The sequence below is a fragment of the Mustela nivalis genome (assembly GCF_964662115.1).
Source record: "Mustela nivalis genome assembly, chromosome: 3".
In the NCBI taxonomy this organism is placed as follows: Eukaryota; Metazoa; Chordata; class Mammalia; order Carnivora; family Mustelidae; genus Mustela; species Mustela nivalis.
This window is the reverse complement of record NC_139022.1, coordinates 61,269,219-61,290,316: the sequence shown is the minus strand read 5'-3', so window position 1 is coordinate 61,290,316 and position 21,098 is coordinate 61,269,219. Positions and strand designations below refer to the sequence as shown.

At 40.5% G+C, this 21,098-nt stretch overlaps 1 protein-coding gene across 2 annotated transcripts in view; it reads right to left on the bottom strand.

The window, feature by feature from the left end:
- The window catches only part of LIX1 (limb and CNS expressed 1), a 58,924-nt gene that overhangs the window by 4,126 nt on the left and 33,700 nt on the right, over nucleotides 1-21,098 (bottom strand). For both annotated transcript variants that reach the window (XM_082723939.1, XM_082723938.1), the window contains exons 3-4: nucleotides 11,237-11,377; nucleotides 8,860-8,955 (exon numbers count right to left, since the gene is read on the bottom strand). In XM_082723939.1, the coding sequence (XP_082580065.1) occupies nucleotides 8,860-8,955; nucleotides 11,237-11,377 (237 nt within the window). The remainder of the gene's footprint in view (nucleotides 1-8,859; nucleotides 8,956-11,236; nucleotides 11,378-21,098) is intronic.

Below are 21,098 nucleotides of genomic sequence, written 5' to 3'. Positions count from 1 at the left end.
CTTCCTCTGTTCTATCCATATTTGCACTATAAAATGACTAAGTAGTTGACAAATATCTTTCAACGTGAAAAGTACATATGCTTGGGGTCCCTGGGTGGTTCAGTTGGTTAAGCGTCGGGCTCTTGATTTTAGCTCAGGTCTTGATCTCATGGTTGTGAGATGGGAGCCCTGCATCAACCTTAGCCTGGGCATGGGGCCTGCTTAAGATTCTCTCTCTTCTTTCTTCTCCTCTGCCTCTCCCCACCAACTCTCCAAAAATAAAAATAAAAAATAAAATAACAATACATATGCTCTAACAATTCTACCCCCAAGAAGTTATCTAAATATATCAGCACATCTCAGAATAATATGTAGGTAAAATTTTTCATTGTACTGTTTTTAAAATTGCCTGAGGTTGAAAATTGAAAATATTTTAAGTGCTTATTTTTATTTTTTAAGGATTTATTTAAATAGCGAATCCTCCACTGTGATCCTCCTCAGCACAGGGTATCACTGAGAACAAGATACAGAAAAGGAAAAGTTGTAATAATCGACTTTGCTTTTCAACCTGGCTCTTCTGGAGTCTGGAATTATGAATGTGTGAATAATGTACTGACAGGTACTGATTGATGTACCTTGTGTCTTAGCTGACATTAATTTGCTCTAAATGAGCATCAAAGGGCTCAGCAATGGCAAAGATTCTGACTTCTGTTTCTTTTGCTATAGGTTTCATGCCATTCCAGGAAGAGTGGGCAGTTTTCACTGGCTGAGAAAAACTGCCATTGGCCAAGGGGCAAGAACCTCTGCTTTTAGTTTACAGAATGGTGCAGTTTTCTGATTGTAGGGCAGAGAATAAATTTACTATTTTCCCAGCTGATTTCAGTTCCTACACCTAATTAGATGGTGTCATTTGAGGTGGACATCATCAAAACATTTTTTTTTAGGAGTGCCTAGGTTGCTCAGTTGGTTAAGCATCTGCCTTCAGCTCAGGTCTTGATCCCAGAGTCCTGGGATCAAGCCCCACATCAGGCTACTTTCTCAGTGGGGAGTCCACCCCCCTCCTTGCTCATGCTCTCTCTCTCAAATAAATATAATCTTAAAGAAAATTTTTAAAGATTTATTCATTGTGTGTGTGAGTGGGGGGAGGGGCAGAGGGAGAGAATCTTCAAGCTGACAGCTGGGTGAGCACAGAGCCCAAAATAGGTTTCCATCTCACCACCCAAGAGATCATTAACTGATCCAAAACTGACTCAGATGCTTAGCTGACTGAGTCATCCAGGCACCCCTCACATGCTCATTTTTTTTTTTTTAAGATTTTATTTATTTATTTGACAGAGAGAGAGAGAGAGGGAGAGAGAGATCACAAGTATGCAGAGACGCAGGCAGAGAGAGATGGGGAAGCAGGCTCCCCACCCAGCAGAGAGCCCGATGCCGGGCTCGATCCCAGGACCCTGAGATCATGACCTGAGCCCAAGGCAGAAGCTCAACCCACTGAGCCACCCAGGCACCTTTAAATGCTCATTTTTAAAGGAACAGTTTTAAAAAGGACGATACTGAAGAGTAGCAGAATTTGTTGCCACCAAAATATGAGTTCAGGACATGCCACCCCAAAACACGCCGCTTTGTTATATTCGTTTTAAGCGGCAAGCACTTGAAAAACAGCAAATGGAAAGAAAGGCTTTCTCTGAACTCCCCTTATCTGCCTAAAGACACATCCTCCAGAAGGAACCCAATTATGATAAATCCCCTCCTGAGCAATTTCATCAACTGGGGAAGATTGATTCTTATCACAAAAGAAGACACAGACTAACATACCTCCCAGCTATTCTTCTAAGGGGCCATTCATCTTTCTTAAGAATCATTTACTATCTCGTAAGAGGCCTACATCCCCCTCCTCTTTCCTTATTAAGATGGTATTTGATCCTAAATTCCAAGCCACCTCAGGAAGATACTATTTTTCCCTGAGCATCTCTCATGTATACATGCAGTATATGTGTTAAAAAAAAAAACAAAACACCACTTCTGTTTTTCTCTTATTAATATTTTATTACAGGGGTCTCACCTAAGAACTCAGAAGGGTAGAGAAAAAATTATTTTTCCTCCCCTACAATGAAGTCATACCACTGAATACTTTCATTCATAGAGAATGGATGAGAAGGCCCTCCTAGTTCTTTTTCTTTTTCTTTTTTTTTTAAGATTGATTTATTTATTCGTCAGAGAAAGAGTACAAGCAGAGGGTGTGGCAGGCAGTGGGAGAAGTGGCTGATCCTGGTGCAGGACTTGATCCCAAGACCCTGGGATCATGACTTGAGCTGAAGGCAGATGCTTAACCAACTGAGCCACCCAGGCGTCCCCCCCCCTAGGATCTAATATAAAGAATCTCTATGATGTGGTGTTGAAAGAAAAGCAAGGTGCACACCATATATACTGTGTACTAGTATTTGATTAAAAAAGAGTAGAAAATACCTATGAATATTTGCTTGTAAATGCCTATGAGATTTCCTGCAAGATACAAAAGAACTGGATAACATAGTTGTTTCTGGGGTAGAAACAGGAATGCCTGTGGGGCAGAAGTACAAGGGAGACCACTGACTGACATTCGTTTGTACCTTTTGAGTTTTGAATCACGTGACAATATATATTAAAGAAAACCACTTAAAGTTTTAAAAATTTTGGTCAAGAATATAGATAACATATAATGGACAAATGAAAGAAACTGTAAAATACTCCTATGTGTATAAATTCAGTCAAGAAAATGCCTGAAAATATGGATAATCAAGTAGAATTGACATTAAAACCAATCCCTAGTTTCCATACCCAATGGCCGCTGTTGAGCACAGCATTAAGATTCTGTCAGCATCCTTTTCCTTCATGATATCAAGGGCAACTTAAACAATGTAAACTCTGAAGACTCTATTTTCCTAATGTGATTAAAAGTAGCAGTCTTCAATTGAAAGCTATCTGCATTTTTTTCTTTTTTGGTGAAGAGACATATATTGTGTATTGACTGCACAAACCACATATACTCAACACAATTCAGGAAATTAAGGCAATTTTTGGTTATGACACTAGTTATGAAAACTTAACATTTAGACAGTTGTCCTACTGACCATTCAAAAAAGCTGATTTTTATTGTCTTTACCTCTGCTTGCTTACCAAAAATCTTAAATTATGAAAATGAGGAGACCGAAGGCATTCTAAGATTTCAGACATCTTAAAATTATTAGGTAAAAATTTTAAAACTATAAGATATTCAGAAGAGCAAATATCACCATTCTTATGTTGAAATTGCCAGTATAATGTAATGGGTTTTTTGTCTTCTTTTCAGTTGGGGACTTTGTCTATATTTTACTATACCTTAAGCACTCGAAGAGCTCATAGAGACTTCAGTAAAAGCAAAACCATGTGTTTCCATTAATTAAAATGCGACATAGATACCAGGGGAATTACTCCTCCCGCCCCAAACAGAGAGGCCACCATCTGCCGAGGGTCCAGGGCCCACTGCCGAGGGAAGCCGCCTCTCTCGGGCCCTCTCTCCTCCACCTCTCCCTGCCCCATCCAGATTTGCACTCTGTCACTTCACAATGATAACCTGGAATCGTGAGTGGGGTTAGTTCTATGGCCAAATCTCACATCATCTGCTTATCACCCTGTGCTTCTTAACAAAGTAACCCCAGTGACTGAGGAGGGTAAATCTGTGCTGCCTTTCCTACTCTATCTTTAATCTTCTCACTAAAGACTTTGTAGCCATAAATATGAAAAGGAACACTTTTTATGTCCTTATAGGGGACAGTCTCTGTGGTGTTACAGAACGGCCACTATATCCAAATAAGACAGTTCTTTTGGTTTAATGTTTTAAGACTCCATTTGAATTTTTCATTGTATATGTCCATTTTTTAGAATAATAAATACCACCTCCAGTCCTCTACCTTCCCCCCAACCCAAGTTTATAATGATTAAACTCTGTATAACCCAGAAACACGGTAACATTTGCAACATATGCCTTAGTAACATAGTCTTCCTCCAACGTCTTCTAAGGTCTCATTCTTATCTATATACTAACCATGGCCCCTCTTCCAGATAAACTCCCATCATTCCACCCAGCAAGGCTCCTAAGACTTTAAGACACACAATTCTGCTGTGAAAGAGCCAGAAACCATTCTCTTGTCCCTTGGCAACGTACATCTCTCAAAAACTTCCCCACAGAGACTTGAACTGTTTTTGACTGCAGGAGAGTCATCCCCACACCCCTTCTGGTTTGTCTAAATTTCTATTCCATCCCCAAGGAGTTTTTGTTGTAACATAACTGCCTCTTTCTCAGTGTTGTTCTCATTCCTAAAATCCCACAGGGAAAATCACCTTCTTTCTGCCTTTGTACATGATGTCCCAGTCTAGTTCTTACCCTCCTCTGTAGAGATACTACTCTTACCATCACTATGTAACATATATGGAAATATCGCCACATTCTTCGTGTCTCACCTCATTATTTCCCCCTCATAAGACCAAATTCACCATCCTCAGATCTTCCTGAAGCTGTATGAGCCCAGGAAATCCTTGTATGCCTCTCACGGATTCACGGATTCCATCAGAAATCCTTGCATTATAATAGACTGGCAAGGAGAGAGCTGTGGACTTCAGTAAGGACTTCCTAGTTTCACCAGGATTCCTTGTTGCCTGGTTTTCATAGTTTTTCACTGTTTTTCTGTCAAAGCCTTATCACTTTAAAGGAAATCTGTTTGGTGAGCTATCTGTCCTGCTCCTCATGCAAGTCTTTGGGCTGTGCTATTTGTTATGTGGCTGATCTAGAACCCCGAGGAATTAGGGTAGGCTGACAGACAAACAAGAAGCTGGCATATAAATTGGGTTGGGACTACTTTGAGGAGAGTGAAGCAAGATTAAAGCTGAATCATGAAAGTTCAGGGTCTTTTATTTAAAATTCTGTCTTTAGGAGCACATGGGTATCTCAGTCCGTTAAACATCTGCTTTCGACTCAGGTCATGATCTCGGGGTCCTGGGATCAAGCCCCTGCTCAGTGGGGAGCCTGCATCTCTCTCTCCCTCTGCCCCTACACCCTACTCTCTCGCGCACGCGCTTAAGGGAATAAAATCTTTAAAAAAAAATTCTGTCTTTATTTAAAATTTTGATATTTTGTTGTGAATTTTTACACATTCATTTTAAGTTTTTAAAATAGTGCATTATAATATTGTCTTGATCACTGAGTTTTTGACACTCCTTTAAATTTTTTGCCTGAGGTGAAGGCCTAACTCTCCTTACCCTACTCTGGTCCCTTCTGGTCAGCTGTCTCAGGGACAATGCTGGCCTCATGAGCTTGGGGTGGCAGTCACACAGGCCCTGTGTGGGCAGTCACACAAGACCCCAAGCTTGATTTCATGCTCCGCTGACTTGAAATTCTTAGTAATTTTTTTACAAAAGGCACTGGATTTTTACTTTGTCTGGGCCCCAAGAATGATGTGGCCAGTCCCGACCAGTAAGGTAAATTTGAAATCAAACGGAGAAGAAAGCTCTGTGATTTCTGCAAGTTGCAGCTTTCATTCTACAGCTTTCCTAGTTCTATTTGTCATTCATTCTGTTTAAACCACCAACAGCTGGGCTCTGTCCTCACAGTGCTTCCTGGTGTTTCTCCTATCAGGAGCAATGTTTGCCTTTTGAGCTACTTCGTGGGGAGAAAATGCACTATGCTTCTCTCTGGAACTTTGTCTGGGAGACTCGCTTGGTTCTGTGATTCATCAGAAATAAGAAAAACAAACACTGTAAATGGAGAACTTGAAAAACAGGTGGGCACCATCTCCCCCCTCCAAGAGAATGGATTTAAGAGGAAATTTGTTTATGGGATGAGGTTTTAAAAGGCGACCTGGAGAATTTAGCAAAGACGTAAATAAACAACTCGTTCTTGGACTGCATTAGGCTTCAGAATAAATATATTAACCAGCTTCAGTCAAAGTCCGTCTCAAATCTGACCTTGACAAGACCCAGTGGCTAGTGCTGTCGCCATCCCTCCCCCCAAATACCAGGCAGTTTTCTGTATGGCGAGGCTATTCCGCTTCCCTCCCACGAAGTAAAGGTAAGCAGAAGCCTATCATGTTTCCTCTGAGTGCTGCCTCCTTGACAGCCTCCCTGGAAAGCCTGCAGGCAGTCAGGAGACACCGGCCTTGTTTTTACACAGGATAGTCTTCCGTAGCTAGATACAGACACACATCCATTACCCACCAGGGCACTGAAGTGCTGTGTTGGCTACAAACAGCCCGGGTCTGTGGTCAATTTCCATTATGTGCAGAAACAAGCTGATGTATTTAACCCAGGCCACCAAGGAATGTGCTGGACCCAGCAGGCAACCTCAGACTGGCGGAAGGAAAAGGGATGTGTTCCATGGCCCTCCTAGTGGGTTGCCAGCATCCCTACTGGGGGACCGAGTTTGGATTTTTCCTGCCCTCACATCTTCCTCTTCCTGTGTCCCCCATCCTGCTCCCAGCCTCTTTTATGAGAATTTATGAAGCATTTCCACAGTTTGCTTCAAGTTATTATTTCACATATTTAAGTAACTTACTACATAGACCACACAGAAAACATACAGCCCATTGCGGGGTGATTAAGAATTACTAAAAGGTGGTTGAGAACAGCCATTCATAGTACTTGGACAAAATTTCAATAATTTTTAAAAAATCTTACCTTCTCCATATTTGGGAGACTAATTTGATTGCATTCAAAACTCATTCTTAATTTTCTGAAAAGAGCTACTAAATCACATATAAGTTACTACGTACCAGGGCAGGCAACATTCATTTTATAATAAGAGATGTAAAATATTCTTTTGTTGGGATTGAGAGGAGAGGAATTAAGATAAATGGCGTTCTTCCTTGGGGGAAATTACTATACTAGATGCTATGTTTTACATGTTATGTCAATTCCACAAAAATCCTACACAATGGGCATTATGATTCTTGTATTATAGATGAGAAAACTGAGTCTCAGATAATTAATGTGCACAGGCAGGAAGTGGTAGAGCAGGTTTCACATACAGTTCTGTTCAGTTTGTAAAAATTCTCTTGTGTTATGCTCCTCCCTTTTGTTTTTTACTCTCCTCGACCTTAGATGGTTATGGGGGAAAAAGCATGGGCCCTTTATAGTTCCACCCTTTTATTCTATAACAAGAGGCCTGAAATGTTTGCAGGGAGTTGCCTTGTCTTCATTTGAAACCTTTAAGTTAGATCAAGTTGTCAAGGGAATCCATCCGGTAGTATGGCATTTCAAGTGAAGTGGTCCTTCTTCAGAAGTATGTATGGTAACAGTTGTCGGTCTTCAATGAGTGTTTACCATATGCCAGGAACTGTTCTGGACTCTTTAAATTATTGTCCCATTTAATGCTAACATGGGCACTGGGAGGTAACACTAGTACTATTAGTCTCCCTAATAGGCATGTAATGAGGAAACAGATTGAGAGGTGAAAAGTTGACTTGAGCCAAGCTAAACTGGACCAGCCCGCTTCAGCGGCTGAACTCAGAATCAATGTCTGTCTATTCCAGAGGGTAGGATTTAGGGATACCTGGTGTCTTCAAACCCAAGGCAATCAACATCAAAATTCAGTGAAACCACTGCCACTTAAAAATAACCTGGATGACCAAATGAAGAGGGAGTATTTTTGCTTCAGCTAAACATGGGGACTAATGACAAAAAATACCGATTTTTTAATAAATGGGCAGGAGGTACGTATCTACCTGCAAAGTGACTATGCCACTGTAGTCCAGAAACAGTCTGAAAGGTATTTGAAAGCTCGTGGTTTCAGGGCGCAGATGAAACACTGTTGTAATTTACACTATGATGAATTTTTTGTTCCATAAAACTTGTATCTCTGATTGCTTCTGGGACTCTAACCTAAAGCAACAGAAATACTGGGGGCACAATCTCTTCATCATAACACCGTGTATTGAGTCCTACTAGCATTATATAAATGCGGCTATTCAACATTCAAAGTTAGTTTTTTTAGAGGGCACACATTTCATGCCCAATCACTGCTGAATTTTCATCTGCCCAGCCCATAAAAGATAAGAGTTGGGGGTGTGAGCTGAGAAATCAGACTGCGGGTCCTTGTTCTGCAATTGACTGAGCTATACAGCACTCCTTCCTACAACGATGACTTGGGGATAGTAAATACTCATGTTTGTCATGAGTGTTAAACTACATTTGTTAAATGCTTAGTACAGTGAGCACAGTGTCAGAGAAAGTAAGCATCCAATCACTGTTGGCTACTATTATTCTTATGCTAATGTTATTCAGGCAGTTATTTAATTTGCAAATAATAGGTAGTATTGTTCCTCAGCTCTTTACTGCTTGTCAGCAGTGGATGAAACAGGATTACAGTTTGCTGAATGTTTTGATCTAGTTAACAACGGGTGGTGGCTGATCTTGTTTAATGGAAATACCAGAACTGAGGGGGGCATTGTTTAATGTACAGTACAGACAACTACCTCTATGACTTCGGAAAATTAAAAACCAAATGGTCACAACCAACACTTCAAACTGTTCAACTGGCTTAAAAGGGAACTTTGTACTGAAAAGCTGGTGAAATGTTGCAGGTCAGATGGTGGGGTTCCCCAGCTGTTTCGTAGATCTAAGTGCTTTACTCTGCTTCAAGAAAGCAAAGACTTTGCCTTGCTTGCTTGTTTGTTTTAGCCTCCTTTGGGTGTGGCTAAGACAGAGCTACCATGCTGAAGTCAAAGGGGGTTAAATTAAAGTGACCCAAACAACAACAACAACAACAAAAAGACTAGATTTTTGGGACAGGAGATGTTAACGATAAGAGTGGCATTCTCCAGATTTTCTGGATTGAGTAGCGAAATAAACATGAAGCAGGAAGTCAGGTACCTGGAACTCCAGCATGGTCTTCCCCATGTTTGACTCCAACATGTAGTGGTAGGCTCCAATACTGGTGCTGGGGTCATCTGCATCATCCAAAGTGCCCTTGGGAAGAAACCAGAAAAAGAAAATATTATGGATTTTTCACTCTTCTTCTTTTGTGGTCATGAGCTGATGCTGTGGCCCTACAGTGAAACTTCTATTATATTGAGCCTTCAGGTGTGCATCCTACAACTAGGTCTCCAGCTGATTTGGGATAAAGTTCTTAATCTCACCATGACTCAGAGTAAAGAAGATTTTTGTAACCAATCTGAACATTCATTCAAATGTTAACTGATTATATATTTGCTAAAAGAAAAATTTTCCCAAAGTAGAAATTCCTGTATCTTTGCACAAAGTTTTTGTTGTTGATGGTGGTAATGTTAGAGTGGTTGCCCTCTGGAAGGCTGCCTTTGTCGGTGTGAAATCTTGAAATGCTGACCTTGTTCTGATTTGATGGTAACCAGGCGAGATTGTATAACTGACTGGGAAAGAATTCTCTGATTGTTTGGACCATTCATATTTTATTGCCATGATTCTTAATGGGAGCTTTTTATAATACGCTGGTGTTTGACCTAGAGACACGGATCTTGGTATGTATTTTTTTCACATCTGGACTCCTTAATCTTTAGGAAACAAAGTGGGTGGGGGTGACGAGTAGAAATGAAATTGCCCTTCAGTTTGGTTAGGGGTAGTGGCAGGAAAAAAAGCTAACGCAAGTGCTGGAGTGGCAGTGAGGTCTGTCCTGCAGGATCCCAGGGCCTCGGATTTCTGGGAAGGTGGGCTATGCCTTTGTGAGGCTGAACAAACAACTGCCAGCATCAGATAGCAGCAAATTTACAGCTTCTGGATGCAATAACATTAACATGCTGCTGTTGAAATATTTATGTTGGCTTTTTAAATATCCCAGAGGAAATCCATCCAGAAGCCTGCAAACTTTATATATTCTCTTTCCTTAGAAATTTCCATGAAAAAATGATAAATTACATTTACACTGAGGGCCCCTCCGTGCTCCTGAGTAAATTCCACACGTATGAATCAGGCATCATTTTCCTAACTTCTCTTCCTCAAAGGCCCTTGAAATTTACAAGTCAAGGAAATAAAAGCTTCCTTTCATCCTGACAGCAGATCCAGAACAGATCTCCCTGATGTCTCCTTGCCAGGTCAACCACTCTCTGTCCCCTGTCCATTCTCTTATCTCTTCTGTGAGTGACAAGAGCTTTTATGAGGGAAAAAGAAACAGAAGGGTCACTGCTAGAGTGATAATGTGTCCTTCATTTTCAGCAGCTTCTCCAAAATGACAGAACCTTTATAATGAGATTAAGGTGATCAGAGAATGCGCGTCTTAGATGGGGTTTGTCCATGCTAAAGGCAAAGCCAGGAGGTGGCAAAGCCAGGAGGTGGCTAATTCCCTCAGTAATGCCAAGTTTCTGCCTTTGGTGGACACACAAGGAGACACCTGCCACGGTGGGAAGCCAAGGCTTCCTCCATTGTTTGTAACTGGTAGGTATCAAGTATCAGAAGTTCTAAATAATCCATGGTGCGAATCATCTACTCCTGGATTGCTGAATATATATTCTATCTAAATTTCCAAGACAAGAGATTTTGCTCTTAAAGCATTTTGCATTAATTATGGCCATTAACAGAAATTTTCTCTGAAAAAAAAAAAAAATTTTTCAGCTCTCTGAAAGAATTAATAGTAAGCATAATAATTTAAGAGCTAAAAAATTGGACATATGCTTTTTCCATTTCTAAGCAGTCAGCCTTTCCTTAAAAATACAGGTTGCAGGATCCCCACAGTGACTGGGGAATTGGCACTTTTAATAAGCACTTAGGATAATTTTTATGATTAGTCAAGTTTGGGGAAAAAATAAGCTAGTTTATCTCTAGATTAAAGCAGTATTCAATTGCATGCATTCCCGGGCCCTAAAAAAATCAATACTTTTCAAACAGCAAACATTCAAATAAATAAATCAGGATGGATCAAACTATCTACTTTGATTTAAAATTTGATTAATGGTCATCCAGGGCAGCTAAAAAATATTTCTGAGATGTGGCATAAAGAACCAGCTCCAATTTCTTGATTTTCAATCCAAGTGTTCATTTTGTTGAAGATCAATGATTTCATGGGTCAAAATGAAGCCTGCACAATTCTTTCACTCTCTCTCTCTTTTTTTTTTTTTTTAAAGTAAACTCTGCCCAGTGTGAGGCTGAAACTCGTGGCCAAGTCAGCCAGTCTTCCTAAACTTGCTCAGTTCTCAATGAATTTGCTCACTTTAGTATTTCCCTAGATTCAAGGGCCTTGATGTGTCAGTGCATCCAGCTCTCTACCCTGCTGGGTACTCACACTGGTGGAGGCGACTGCTTCCTGCACACTTTCCACAATGAATTCCTTAGTGATCCTTCGAGAGGGCAGCTCATTGAAGAGGGAGTTGATTAGGGCCACTTTCGCTGCATCCCGTCTGGCCTCAGCTCTACTTAAGCAGCACTTGAGAAGGGAAGGAGAAAGGAAATTATTACAGGATTTGGCATCTCACCATTTTTGTCACTGCCTCCGTGGATTTCTGGACATTTTCATTTGTACATTACTCTGCTCCTATTCTTTCTTACCCATTGCTAATCCCCTGAAGATCATGCAGATCTTCTTTCTGCCCTAGAGCCCATGCAAATGTCTTGGCTGGTCTTCAAATGATTTTTGCCTTATTTTGCAGTCTTTGAATGTCTATTCTGCATCAGAGACTTTTCATACTATTAATAAATAGTAATAAAAGTAATAATAGCTACCGTGGTATAATTAGGGATTACATTCACTTTCAGGACCTTCCTTGAATTCTTGTTTCAGAGGGAAAAAATGTAAGGAAAGAAGGAAAATGGTATATTTTTAATGCAATAATTAATAACACAGGTTCTGGAGTCAGGCTGCTTAGATTCAGATCCCAGCTATGGTACTTAATTAGCTGAATGACTGTAGACAAGTTAGCATTCTGTGCCTCAATTTCCTCCTCTGTAAATGGGAATAATAGCAATGGCTGAGGATTGAAACAATTACTAAATATACATGAAGCAATGAGAATACCTGGTGTATGGTAATATTCTATGGGACTATCCCAGTCTTTTATGTACTCACATGTCCAGGTGAGGACAAGGGAACTGCTGTCAAAATCTATTGTTTTGGTTTTTCCAGCATTTATCCTCCCACTTTCCTTCTATTAATAGATCCTTGATTTTCTTGAGGACTACCATGTCCACCTTGCTCTCAGGCCACAGTTTGGGTGGGACATGCTCCATTAGGCTTTTCTGAAGTTAGGAACCATAGAAAGACTATGATTAGCAACTCCATTAAAAAATTCTCCTAAAAGTAATATTGCTCTCTATTCTCTATAACCTGGCTTTCCTGTGGCTCATTTGGGCCTGCTCAATGTATCCTGATTCTTTTCTATTCTCTCTGTCTCTTTGGTTACCAACCACAGCTCCCATTCAAATTCTTGTTTGGTGTGGACCCTGGGGGTCCATATAAAGGGATGAAGCCCTATGAGAAGTGCACTGGAGCCCACTCTTACTGGAGGGTGGGTTGCCATTTCTCCTTTAGGTTCCCGGGAACCATCAAAGGTTCTAGACCCTACTTTAAAACTCCTGGTGGGAAACAAGCCATAGGAAGAGAAGCTCAGGCTCAGGTCCTGGTGAATAGGGTGGACCAGTACCCCTGGCTCTGCTACTTAGTGATTGTGAGACCCAGGCCTCTGCAACTTTGGGACTTATTTCCTCACTGGACAAATGGGAAGGCCAGTCTCTCTGATCTCTAGGACTCTACCACCTAAAATGCATAATTCTCAGAATCAGTAGTGTTTGGTGACTAATGTGAAAGAACAGGACAAGTACCAAAGATTCCATTTTATTTTCCCATTTTGCAGCCTCAAGGACTCAGTAACTCCCCTGGGAAAAAGCCAAACCCCTTCAGTTTGCTTTCCACACATTCCCGCCTCTACCTCATCTGTCCCACACTGACCATGCCTGCACTGACTGAAGAATGCTCCAAACTCGTGTTCTTGTATCCTCTAGAGGCTGACCTCTCCTCTCCATGAACACTGTAGGGGTCCCCTGAGGTCAGGCCCCAGGTCCCTCTGATTTGACCTCCCTCTTTGGACAGTTGTGACTGCTACAGTAATGTGGGAAGGGTCACATATATTTCTTGAGAGTCCTCCGGAGTGCCTGCTCTCAGGGTCAGCATTTGGAAGTGCTCACACATGGTTAGTATTCAGATGAAGTAATGACAAGACTTCTGAAATAGGAACATGAAACCAAGGAGGATGGGGGGAAAAAAAAACAAACCACGTGTTGGTAGTCCAACAAAGTAGCAATGTACAAAGTTATTTTTGTTTACAACACAAAGAGAATTCCAATACTTCCTTTTAAATAAAGAATGGTGCAAAAGTTCTAAAATGTATGTGAAAGTGGTTTGGGGATTTCCTCCTTAGAGTTGAATGACAAGTAAGAAGGCTTTGGGGTAGCTTCAGGCAGCAAAAGCCATCGAAGCTTTAGACCTTTCCTATGGTTTAGGACACTTCTATTAAACTAGGGAGGTCTGGACAGATAGGTCGATTTTGACTTATGGACTTGGCCAGGAATTTATAGGACATTGAGTTCTTCATTACAGGCTTGCAAAGAAGCTCAGATGCCACGTCTTCTAGAAAGTTTTCCATGACGATTCCCAAGACCAGGGTGGGAGGATCACCGTCCATGAGAGGCATTCACCACACTGCCATGAAATTGTCTGCAAGTGCTCTGCCCCACAACCCTTGGCTGTGAGCGATCTAAAGGCGGAGTCTGTCACTAAATCATCTTTGTGTCTCTGAACTTGAAATAGACAGTTTGTTGAATAAATAACTGATTGAGGCCTAGAAAAGTCAAACACAATTCATTAAGGCACCTGACAAAGTGTTCAAGAAATCCTCATATAAAGAAGAGAATTAAATATATATACTCATTATTTAAAAAAAAATCTCATCTCAATAAACCCTATGAGGGATGTAATATAAAAATATATAAATAGGGACCCCTGGGTGGCTCAGTGGGTTGAAGCCTCTGCCTTGGGCTCAGGTCATGATCCCGGGTCCTGGGATCGAGCCCCGCATCGGGCTCTCTGCTCAGCAGGGAGCCTGCTCCCTCCTCTCTCTCTCTCTCTCTGCCTCTACTTGTGATCTCTGTCAAATAAATAAATAAAAATATTTTTTTAAAAAGATTAAAAAATATATAAATATTTGAATTTCAGGGGGTAATTGGTTAAGTTCAGACACTCTAAAATTACCATTTTGCGCGAGTGTAGGATATGTTTATTATTCTTTGGAAAATCAGTTTCCTATCAAAAAGCAAGCAAAGTCTTTGCAAATATTACCTGACATCTGTAGGAGTAGCCCATTTTAATAGGAATCTGCTTTACAAAATCTATAATAGAGCCATTGGGGTTTTAGAGTTTAGAGAACTAGATTCAGATCTGGGTAATCCTAAGAAACTTTATATAACTTTCTATCTAAATAATAGCAATTTAAGCCATCTTTCATAGAGAGAGACCTAGTAAACACTACTTAGATAAAAGAAGCTATCTATTTTAAGAAAGGCCAGCTAAATAGTAGATCAAAGGCACCACATACATTTACAACCAAATGGCACTGCTTCTGAGATCAAAGTACTGCTGGGCTGAGAGAACAGAAGAGCCTTTTCCCAGAAAGCATGAAAAAGGACTACGGAGACTTAACCAATATCAAGATTTTAAAGCAGACACATGTCTTTACTTATTGTTTCAATGTACAGAATCTTTGGTTAAAATGGGGGGAGAAAGTGTACCAATTAATAAGTACATAAAATAAAATAAATTCTGAACGATCAAAAGGTTTTTCTTGCTATTGTTCTTCGCATTTCTGAAAGACAAGTACTTCAAAATGTCTATAATGTTAACCAGTCGCTTTATTCTAAAATTTGGAGCTACAAATCCAAGCCAGTAAAGGCTGCATATTTTTCTTTAGGGATCTTTCAATGAGATCTCTCCAAGCATAAGGGCCTGCACTTGGGCAAGAAATTTAGCCAAGAGCAATCTGCTTGGCAAATCTAAATCAGAGTGTGGATTCCACTGTAAGAATAGGCACCGTTAGAATTACCATCAGTAGGAAATGCTGCAAGAAAATAAAATATGGTAAGTGACAGGACATCTTATTGATGTGTCCAAACCGGTCATCAAAGACATACTTGGGGAGTGAATGAAGTATGATGTTATTTCAAAACAACTTCCTGCTAGAATTAGACTTCCCAGATTGTATGGTTTATTCTTGCTGTTTTTCAGCCAGACACCAATCATAAATACAGATTTGTAAATCATGCCTTATCCGCTCACCATTCTTACTTGTTAATATAGAGAGACAACTTCTGTCCTTTGCACTTTGTTAGAGTGCAGAGCTGCAATATTTAATATCTGAGATTTTACTAAAGTCAGCTGTGTATTTCTTAGGCATGTGGAGCCACATGCTTTTCAAGTGGCTAGTAGACCCCACTCAGACATTTATCTTGATGCTCAGATGCCTTTCATTTGCTGCTACATTATAAACCACTATGATCATTTCCAAGCCTCCTGGCTCTCATCTAAAATTAAGGCAAAAAAAGAAAAAGAAAAAGAAAAGAGTGCCTTGTTGCTGAGGAAAACTATTTGAGGGGTAACCAGCCCTGAGACAGCTCCCTGTGATCTCTGCTCCTGGCATTCACACCCTTATGCAGTCCCCTCCTACACTATACTGTGGTTGGTCTATGTAACCAATAGAATATGACAGAAGTTATGGTATGTCACTTTCAATATTAGGTTATAAAAGACACTGTGACCATCTGCCTTGGTAACACTTGCTTTCTCTCTTAGATGGCTTGCTCTGGGAAGACTCTGTTGCCATGTTGTAAGCAGCCCTACAGAAAGACACACGTGGTAGGCAACTAATGCCTTCTGCCAACAGACATCTGAATGAGATTGAAGCTGATCCTCCAGAACCAATCAAGACTTCAGATGACTTCAGCTTCAACCAACAGCTTGACTACAACGTCCAGGAGACCCTGTGCCAGAACTACCCAACTAAGCTGTTTCCAGATTCCTGATGCCCAGAAACAATAGGAGACAATGAATATTAAGATTTGAGGCAATTTGTGGGGAGCCTCGGTGGCTCAGTGGGTTAAGCCACTGCCTTCGGCTCAGGTCATGATTTCAGGGTCCTGGGATCAAGTCCCGCATTGGGCTCTCTGCTCAGCGGGGAGCCTGCTTCCTCCTCTCTCTCTCTGCCTGCCTCTCTGCCTGCCTCTCTGCCTACTTGTAATCTCTCTCTGTCAAATAAATAAATAAAATCTTAAAAAAAAAAAAAAAAAGATTTGAGGCAATTTGTTACCCAGCCAAAGATCACTAATGTAAAGGCATTTCTCTTCATTGTTATCCTTAATTTGCAGATGAGAAAACAAGTCATATCCCAAAGTCATACAACTTAAGAAGTGATGAAAAAGAGGCACGTGGGTGGCTCTGTCAGTTAAGCCTCTGATTCTTGATTTCAGATCAGGTCATGATCTCAGGGTTGTAAGACTGAGCCCCAAGTTGGCCTCGATGCTGAGCGTGGAGCCTGCTTAAGATTCTCTCTCTCTCTCTTTCTCGCACAGCAAGCCCCCCACCCCACCTGCCGCCCCACTGCAAAAAAAGGTGATTAAAAAAAAAAAAGATCAATTTCCAGGTCTGCCTGACTTGAGAGTCCAAATTTTTAACTACTACACTATTCTGCTTATCACAGAAATGATCACCCACCTGGAAATAGAATATATAATTTGGCTAAAATCTCACAACACTCTACAAATCAATATAGTTTTTTAGCCAAACCTTCTACTTTGATATTCTGTGGGTCATTTTTGACAAAAGACTTCAAGCTTATCGCCACCCATTGCATAACAAACTCAACTTCATTCAGAACAAAAGGCCAAATGTGGAAGCAGCACACTGTGGCAAGCAAAAGTGCTCAATGAGGAGGGCAATGTGCTGACAATTATTTTTTCTCATGCTGGCTCAAAGTGACCCCCCCTTTTAAAAAATTCAATTAATATATAATGTATTATTGGTTTCAGAGGTACAGGTTTATGATTCACATCAGTCTTATATAACACCCAGTGCTCATTACATCACAGGCCCTCCTTAATGTCCATTACTCAGTTACCCCAACCCTCTCTCCCCTCCCATCCTGCAACCCTCAGTTTGTTTCCCAAGATTAAGAATCTCTTACTGTTTGTCTCCCTTTCTGGTTTTGTCTTGTTTTATTTTTTTCCTTTCTTCCCCTCTGGTTTTCTGTTTTGTTTCTTAAATTTCACATATGAGTGAGATCATATAATTATCTTTCTGTGATTGACTTATTCACTTAGCATAATAACCTCTAGTTCCAACCACATCATTGCAAATGGTAAGATTTCATTTTTGATGGCTGCATAATATTCCATTGTAGATATATGCACCACGTTTTCTTTATACATTCACCTGTCAATGGATATCTGGGCTCTTCCTATAGTTGGGTTATTGTGGACATTGCTGCTATAAACACTGGTGGGCAGGTGCCCCTTTAGATCACTATATTTTTATCTTCGTTGTAAATACCAAGCAGTGTAACTGCTGCATCCTAGGTAGCTCTGTTTTCAACTTTTTGAGGAACTTCCATACTTTTTTCCAGAGTGGCTGCACCAGCTTGCATTCCCACCAACGGTGTAGGAGGGTTCTCCTGAAAGTGACCCCTTGATTAAGTATGGGGCCAAGAGAATTTGGAATTCTGCCACATAAGATTGCTCAATAATTTTAAGAAGTGTTGGTTAATTTTTCAAGAGAAAAAATCATTTTAAATTATACTTTTCCAGCTCTATTGGATAAGAAATTATCCCAAGATCAACTCATTCTTGCCTTATATTTTATTTTGCACGTTAGACCACCAATAGGATGCTAGAAGCCCACAGAGTACACTATGAAGACCAATGATAAACCTAGGCCAGGAATCTGAACCAAGAGTTCAAAAACTCTAGTGTTGATAGTAAGATCACCTGGGGGAAACTGTTAAACATGAAGATTCCCAGGCCCCAATCTGACCTACTTAATCAGTTTCTTTAGTTGGATTGTACTGGGGCGGGTGGGGTGGGGGAGGTTGTCTGCATTTTATCAAGCTTCCAGGTGATTCTGAGGCAAGTGAACCCATGACTATTTTCAGAGGAACACTGCTCTAACTTCTATGTCTTCCGTGTCCCATTTCTTTTTTTTTTTTTTTTTTTTTTTTAAGATTTATTTATTTGACAGACAGAGATCACAAGCAGGCAGAGAGATAGACAGAGAGAGAGGAGGAAGCAGGCTCCCTGCTGAGCAGAGAACCCGATGTGGGCCTCGATCCCAGGACCCTGGGATCATGACCTGAGCCGTAAACAGAGGCCTTAACCCACTGAGCCACCCAGGCGCCCCCCGTGTCCCATTTCTAAATGTCAGCAGCAGAACCAGGTTTTGTGGGGCATGAAGTTTACATAATTTGGGGGATCTTGTTTAAGAAGAACAATAAGAAATTTAAAAAACTGACATTGGATTTAGAAGAAGTCTGAGCAGAAGCTTCACTGGGTTCATGTAAAGGGTAAGTCTCTCCTCTACTACACTGTATCATTCTACACTTCTATACTCTGTTCCCCAACACAACTAGTACATCACACAAATGAATTCCATGACACCAGCTGGGTGTTCTACAATTTAACATAATTCTCAAACTAGTTACCTGGAGATAGCATCACATCCCACCTTTTAATGGTTCTGTCCTACATGACTACCCCCAATTTAGACATGAATAGGAATTCCAGGTTGTCATCTGGGTTTCTGATCAACCAGGTAAAAATGAGTAACTCCCATGACCCCTTCCTCTGGTTCTATCAGTGGCTGGAACAATTCACAGAACTCAGGAAGATGGCTCACTTAAGAGCTTACTGGTTTATTATATAGGGATAGAACTCAGGAACAGCCCGAGGAAAAGATGCATAGAGCACAAGTGTGAGAAGAGGCCCAGAGCACCATGCCCTTCCCAGGTGCACCACCCTCCCAGAACTTCCATTTGAACACCAATCTAGAATCTCTCCGAGTTCCAACACTTAGGATTTTTATGGAGGTTTCATAACATAGACATGATTGATTAAATCTTTGGCCACCAGTGATTAAATTATTCTTTAGTCCTTCTCATTTCCAAGAAGGTCAGATGCTAGGGCTGAAACTTTCAACCTTCTAATCATGTGATTTGTTAGCTAGGCAACCAGTCACCATCATTAGGGGCTTTTCAGAAACCACCTCATTAACATAAACTTAAGTATGGTAGAAAGGGTTTTGTTATGAATAATAAAAGATACCTTTTTCATTCTTACCACTTAGGAAATTCTAAGGGTTTTAGGAGTTCTGCGCCAGGGACCAGGATAAAGGCCAAATATATATTTCTTTTTATAAATAACAATATCACAATGGTAAGTCCACCTTTGCTAACATCAAAATGTTTATTTCTCACTAGTGAAATTGCCTCTACCCAAGAATCAAGGAAAGCAGTGTTCAAGTTGAAAAAAAAAAAGTTCTTTATGACAGTTCTGAAATTAGGCCCTTAGGAAGTATATAAGCCTGCTGACTTAAGTAAGTGAGGTCTCAATTTTCCTTTTCTGCTGAGCAGTTTTTATTTCTACCATGATAATTTTCCAAAGTGTGACACTATACAACGGCAAATTAATCAACCAAGATTAATTCATGGGCCAAGTAGATTGTCCTGAAATAAAATAGAGATTTATCAACTTTTAAGATGTACAGTTTTTTTTTTTTTAAGAATTTATTTATTTATTTGACAGAGAGAGAGAGATCACAAGTAGGCAGAGCAGCAGAGTGGGGGGAAGCAGGTTCCCTGCTGAGCAGAGAGCCCAATGTAGGTCTGGATCCCAGGACCCTGAGACCGTGACCTGAACTGAAGGCAGAGGCTTAATGACTGAGCCACCCAGGTGCCCCAAGATGTACGGTTCTTAAATTAAGTGAAATAAAATTTTGGTAGTCATGTATGTGTATAAAAATATAAATGCCTACTAAGAAACTAGTTTTATTGTTAATTATTTATTAAATATTTAAAAATTATTGACAACTATGTTACTTGTTTGTAAAAACCGTTTCTAACAAGGCTGCCATTCTCTGAACAGTTACTTTCCTGGTAGCCTTCATTTGATTAATAATTTTCCCCAGGTTTAGTATTAGAAAATAGGCAGGATACACATGTTGAAAGCTGTTTCTAGATGCCAAGATTTAATTGCACATGCATCTCAACTACAGTGTTTTCTACTGGAAAGCAAGTAGAAAGACATCAATTTAAGTAACTTTACTCCATCTTAACTGACTTCTAAAGATTTTTCGTATTTTTATTTTAAAGATATCAAGGAATAAAAAGGTTTGTAGACCCAAAATGTATAAAACCAAGTTAGGTACACTTTACTCAGCCACTACCAATGGTGGCCAAGGAGTTGAAAAATAGTCTGTAAGGAATGAGGTTTCTGAATGAGAACAATAATATAGTCACAAATGTGACAGATTGAATGTACATATGAACTCAAAGCTGAAGATGTTGTTCCCACTCCCCTTGGGGGGGGGAGGTGGAGAGGGGTAGGTCAAGGGCAGGTCAATGTTATTTAGGTGACATTCACTCAATAGCACATTTACCCAAGGGATCTCCTGAGCTGGGGCTTTGCAGGTGGCAAAACCAAATAAACTGACCCTGTGAGAGGTGAGAATTCTTGCCCAAATCTTTTAGGCTGTCAAGTCTGTCATTCAGGTGGCTGGGAATGTTTTGCTTTTGTGAATCAGAATTCAAGTCTCAGCAAGTGTCTTGCAGAGTTTGTGTGTACGGTCTGTCAGCTCTGGTCAGTGTCACCAACACCTCTGTTTCATCCTGACAGCAAGGCATGGGCACAAAGAGTGCCGCAAGCCAGGCCTTGCTGTTAATTGTCCCCTTTTCAGTTCCTTAAGACCTTGACTGCCCCGGTCCAAGCATGAACATTTGCATGTGTTCCAATTTATCTAATTGTGGATATATTAGCATTTCCCCCCTTCCAGATGGTGATGTGAAAAAGGGCAACCGTTGAAACTCAGTCACCCAAGTTAATATTGTGTCTCTTTCTCCCTA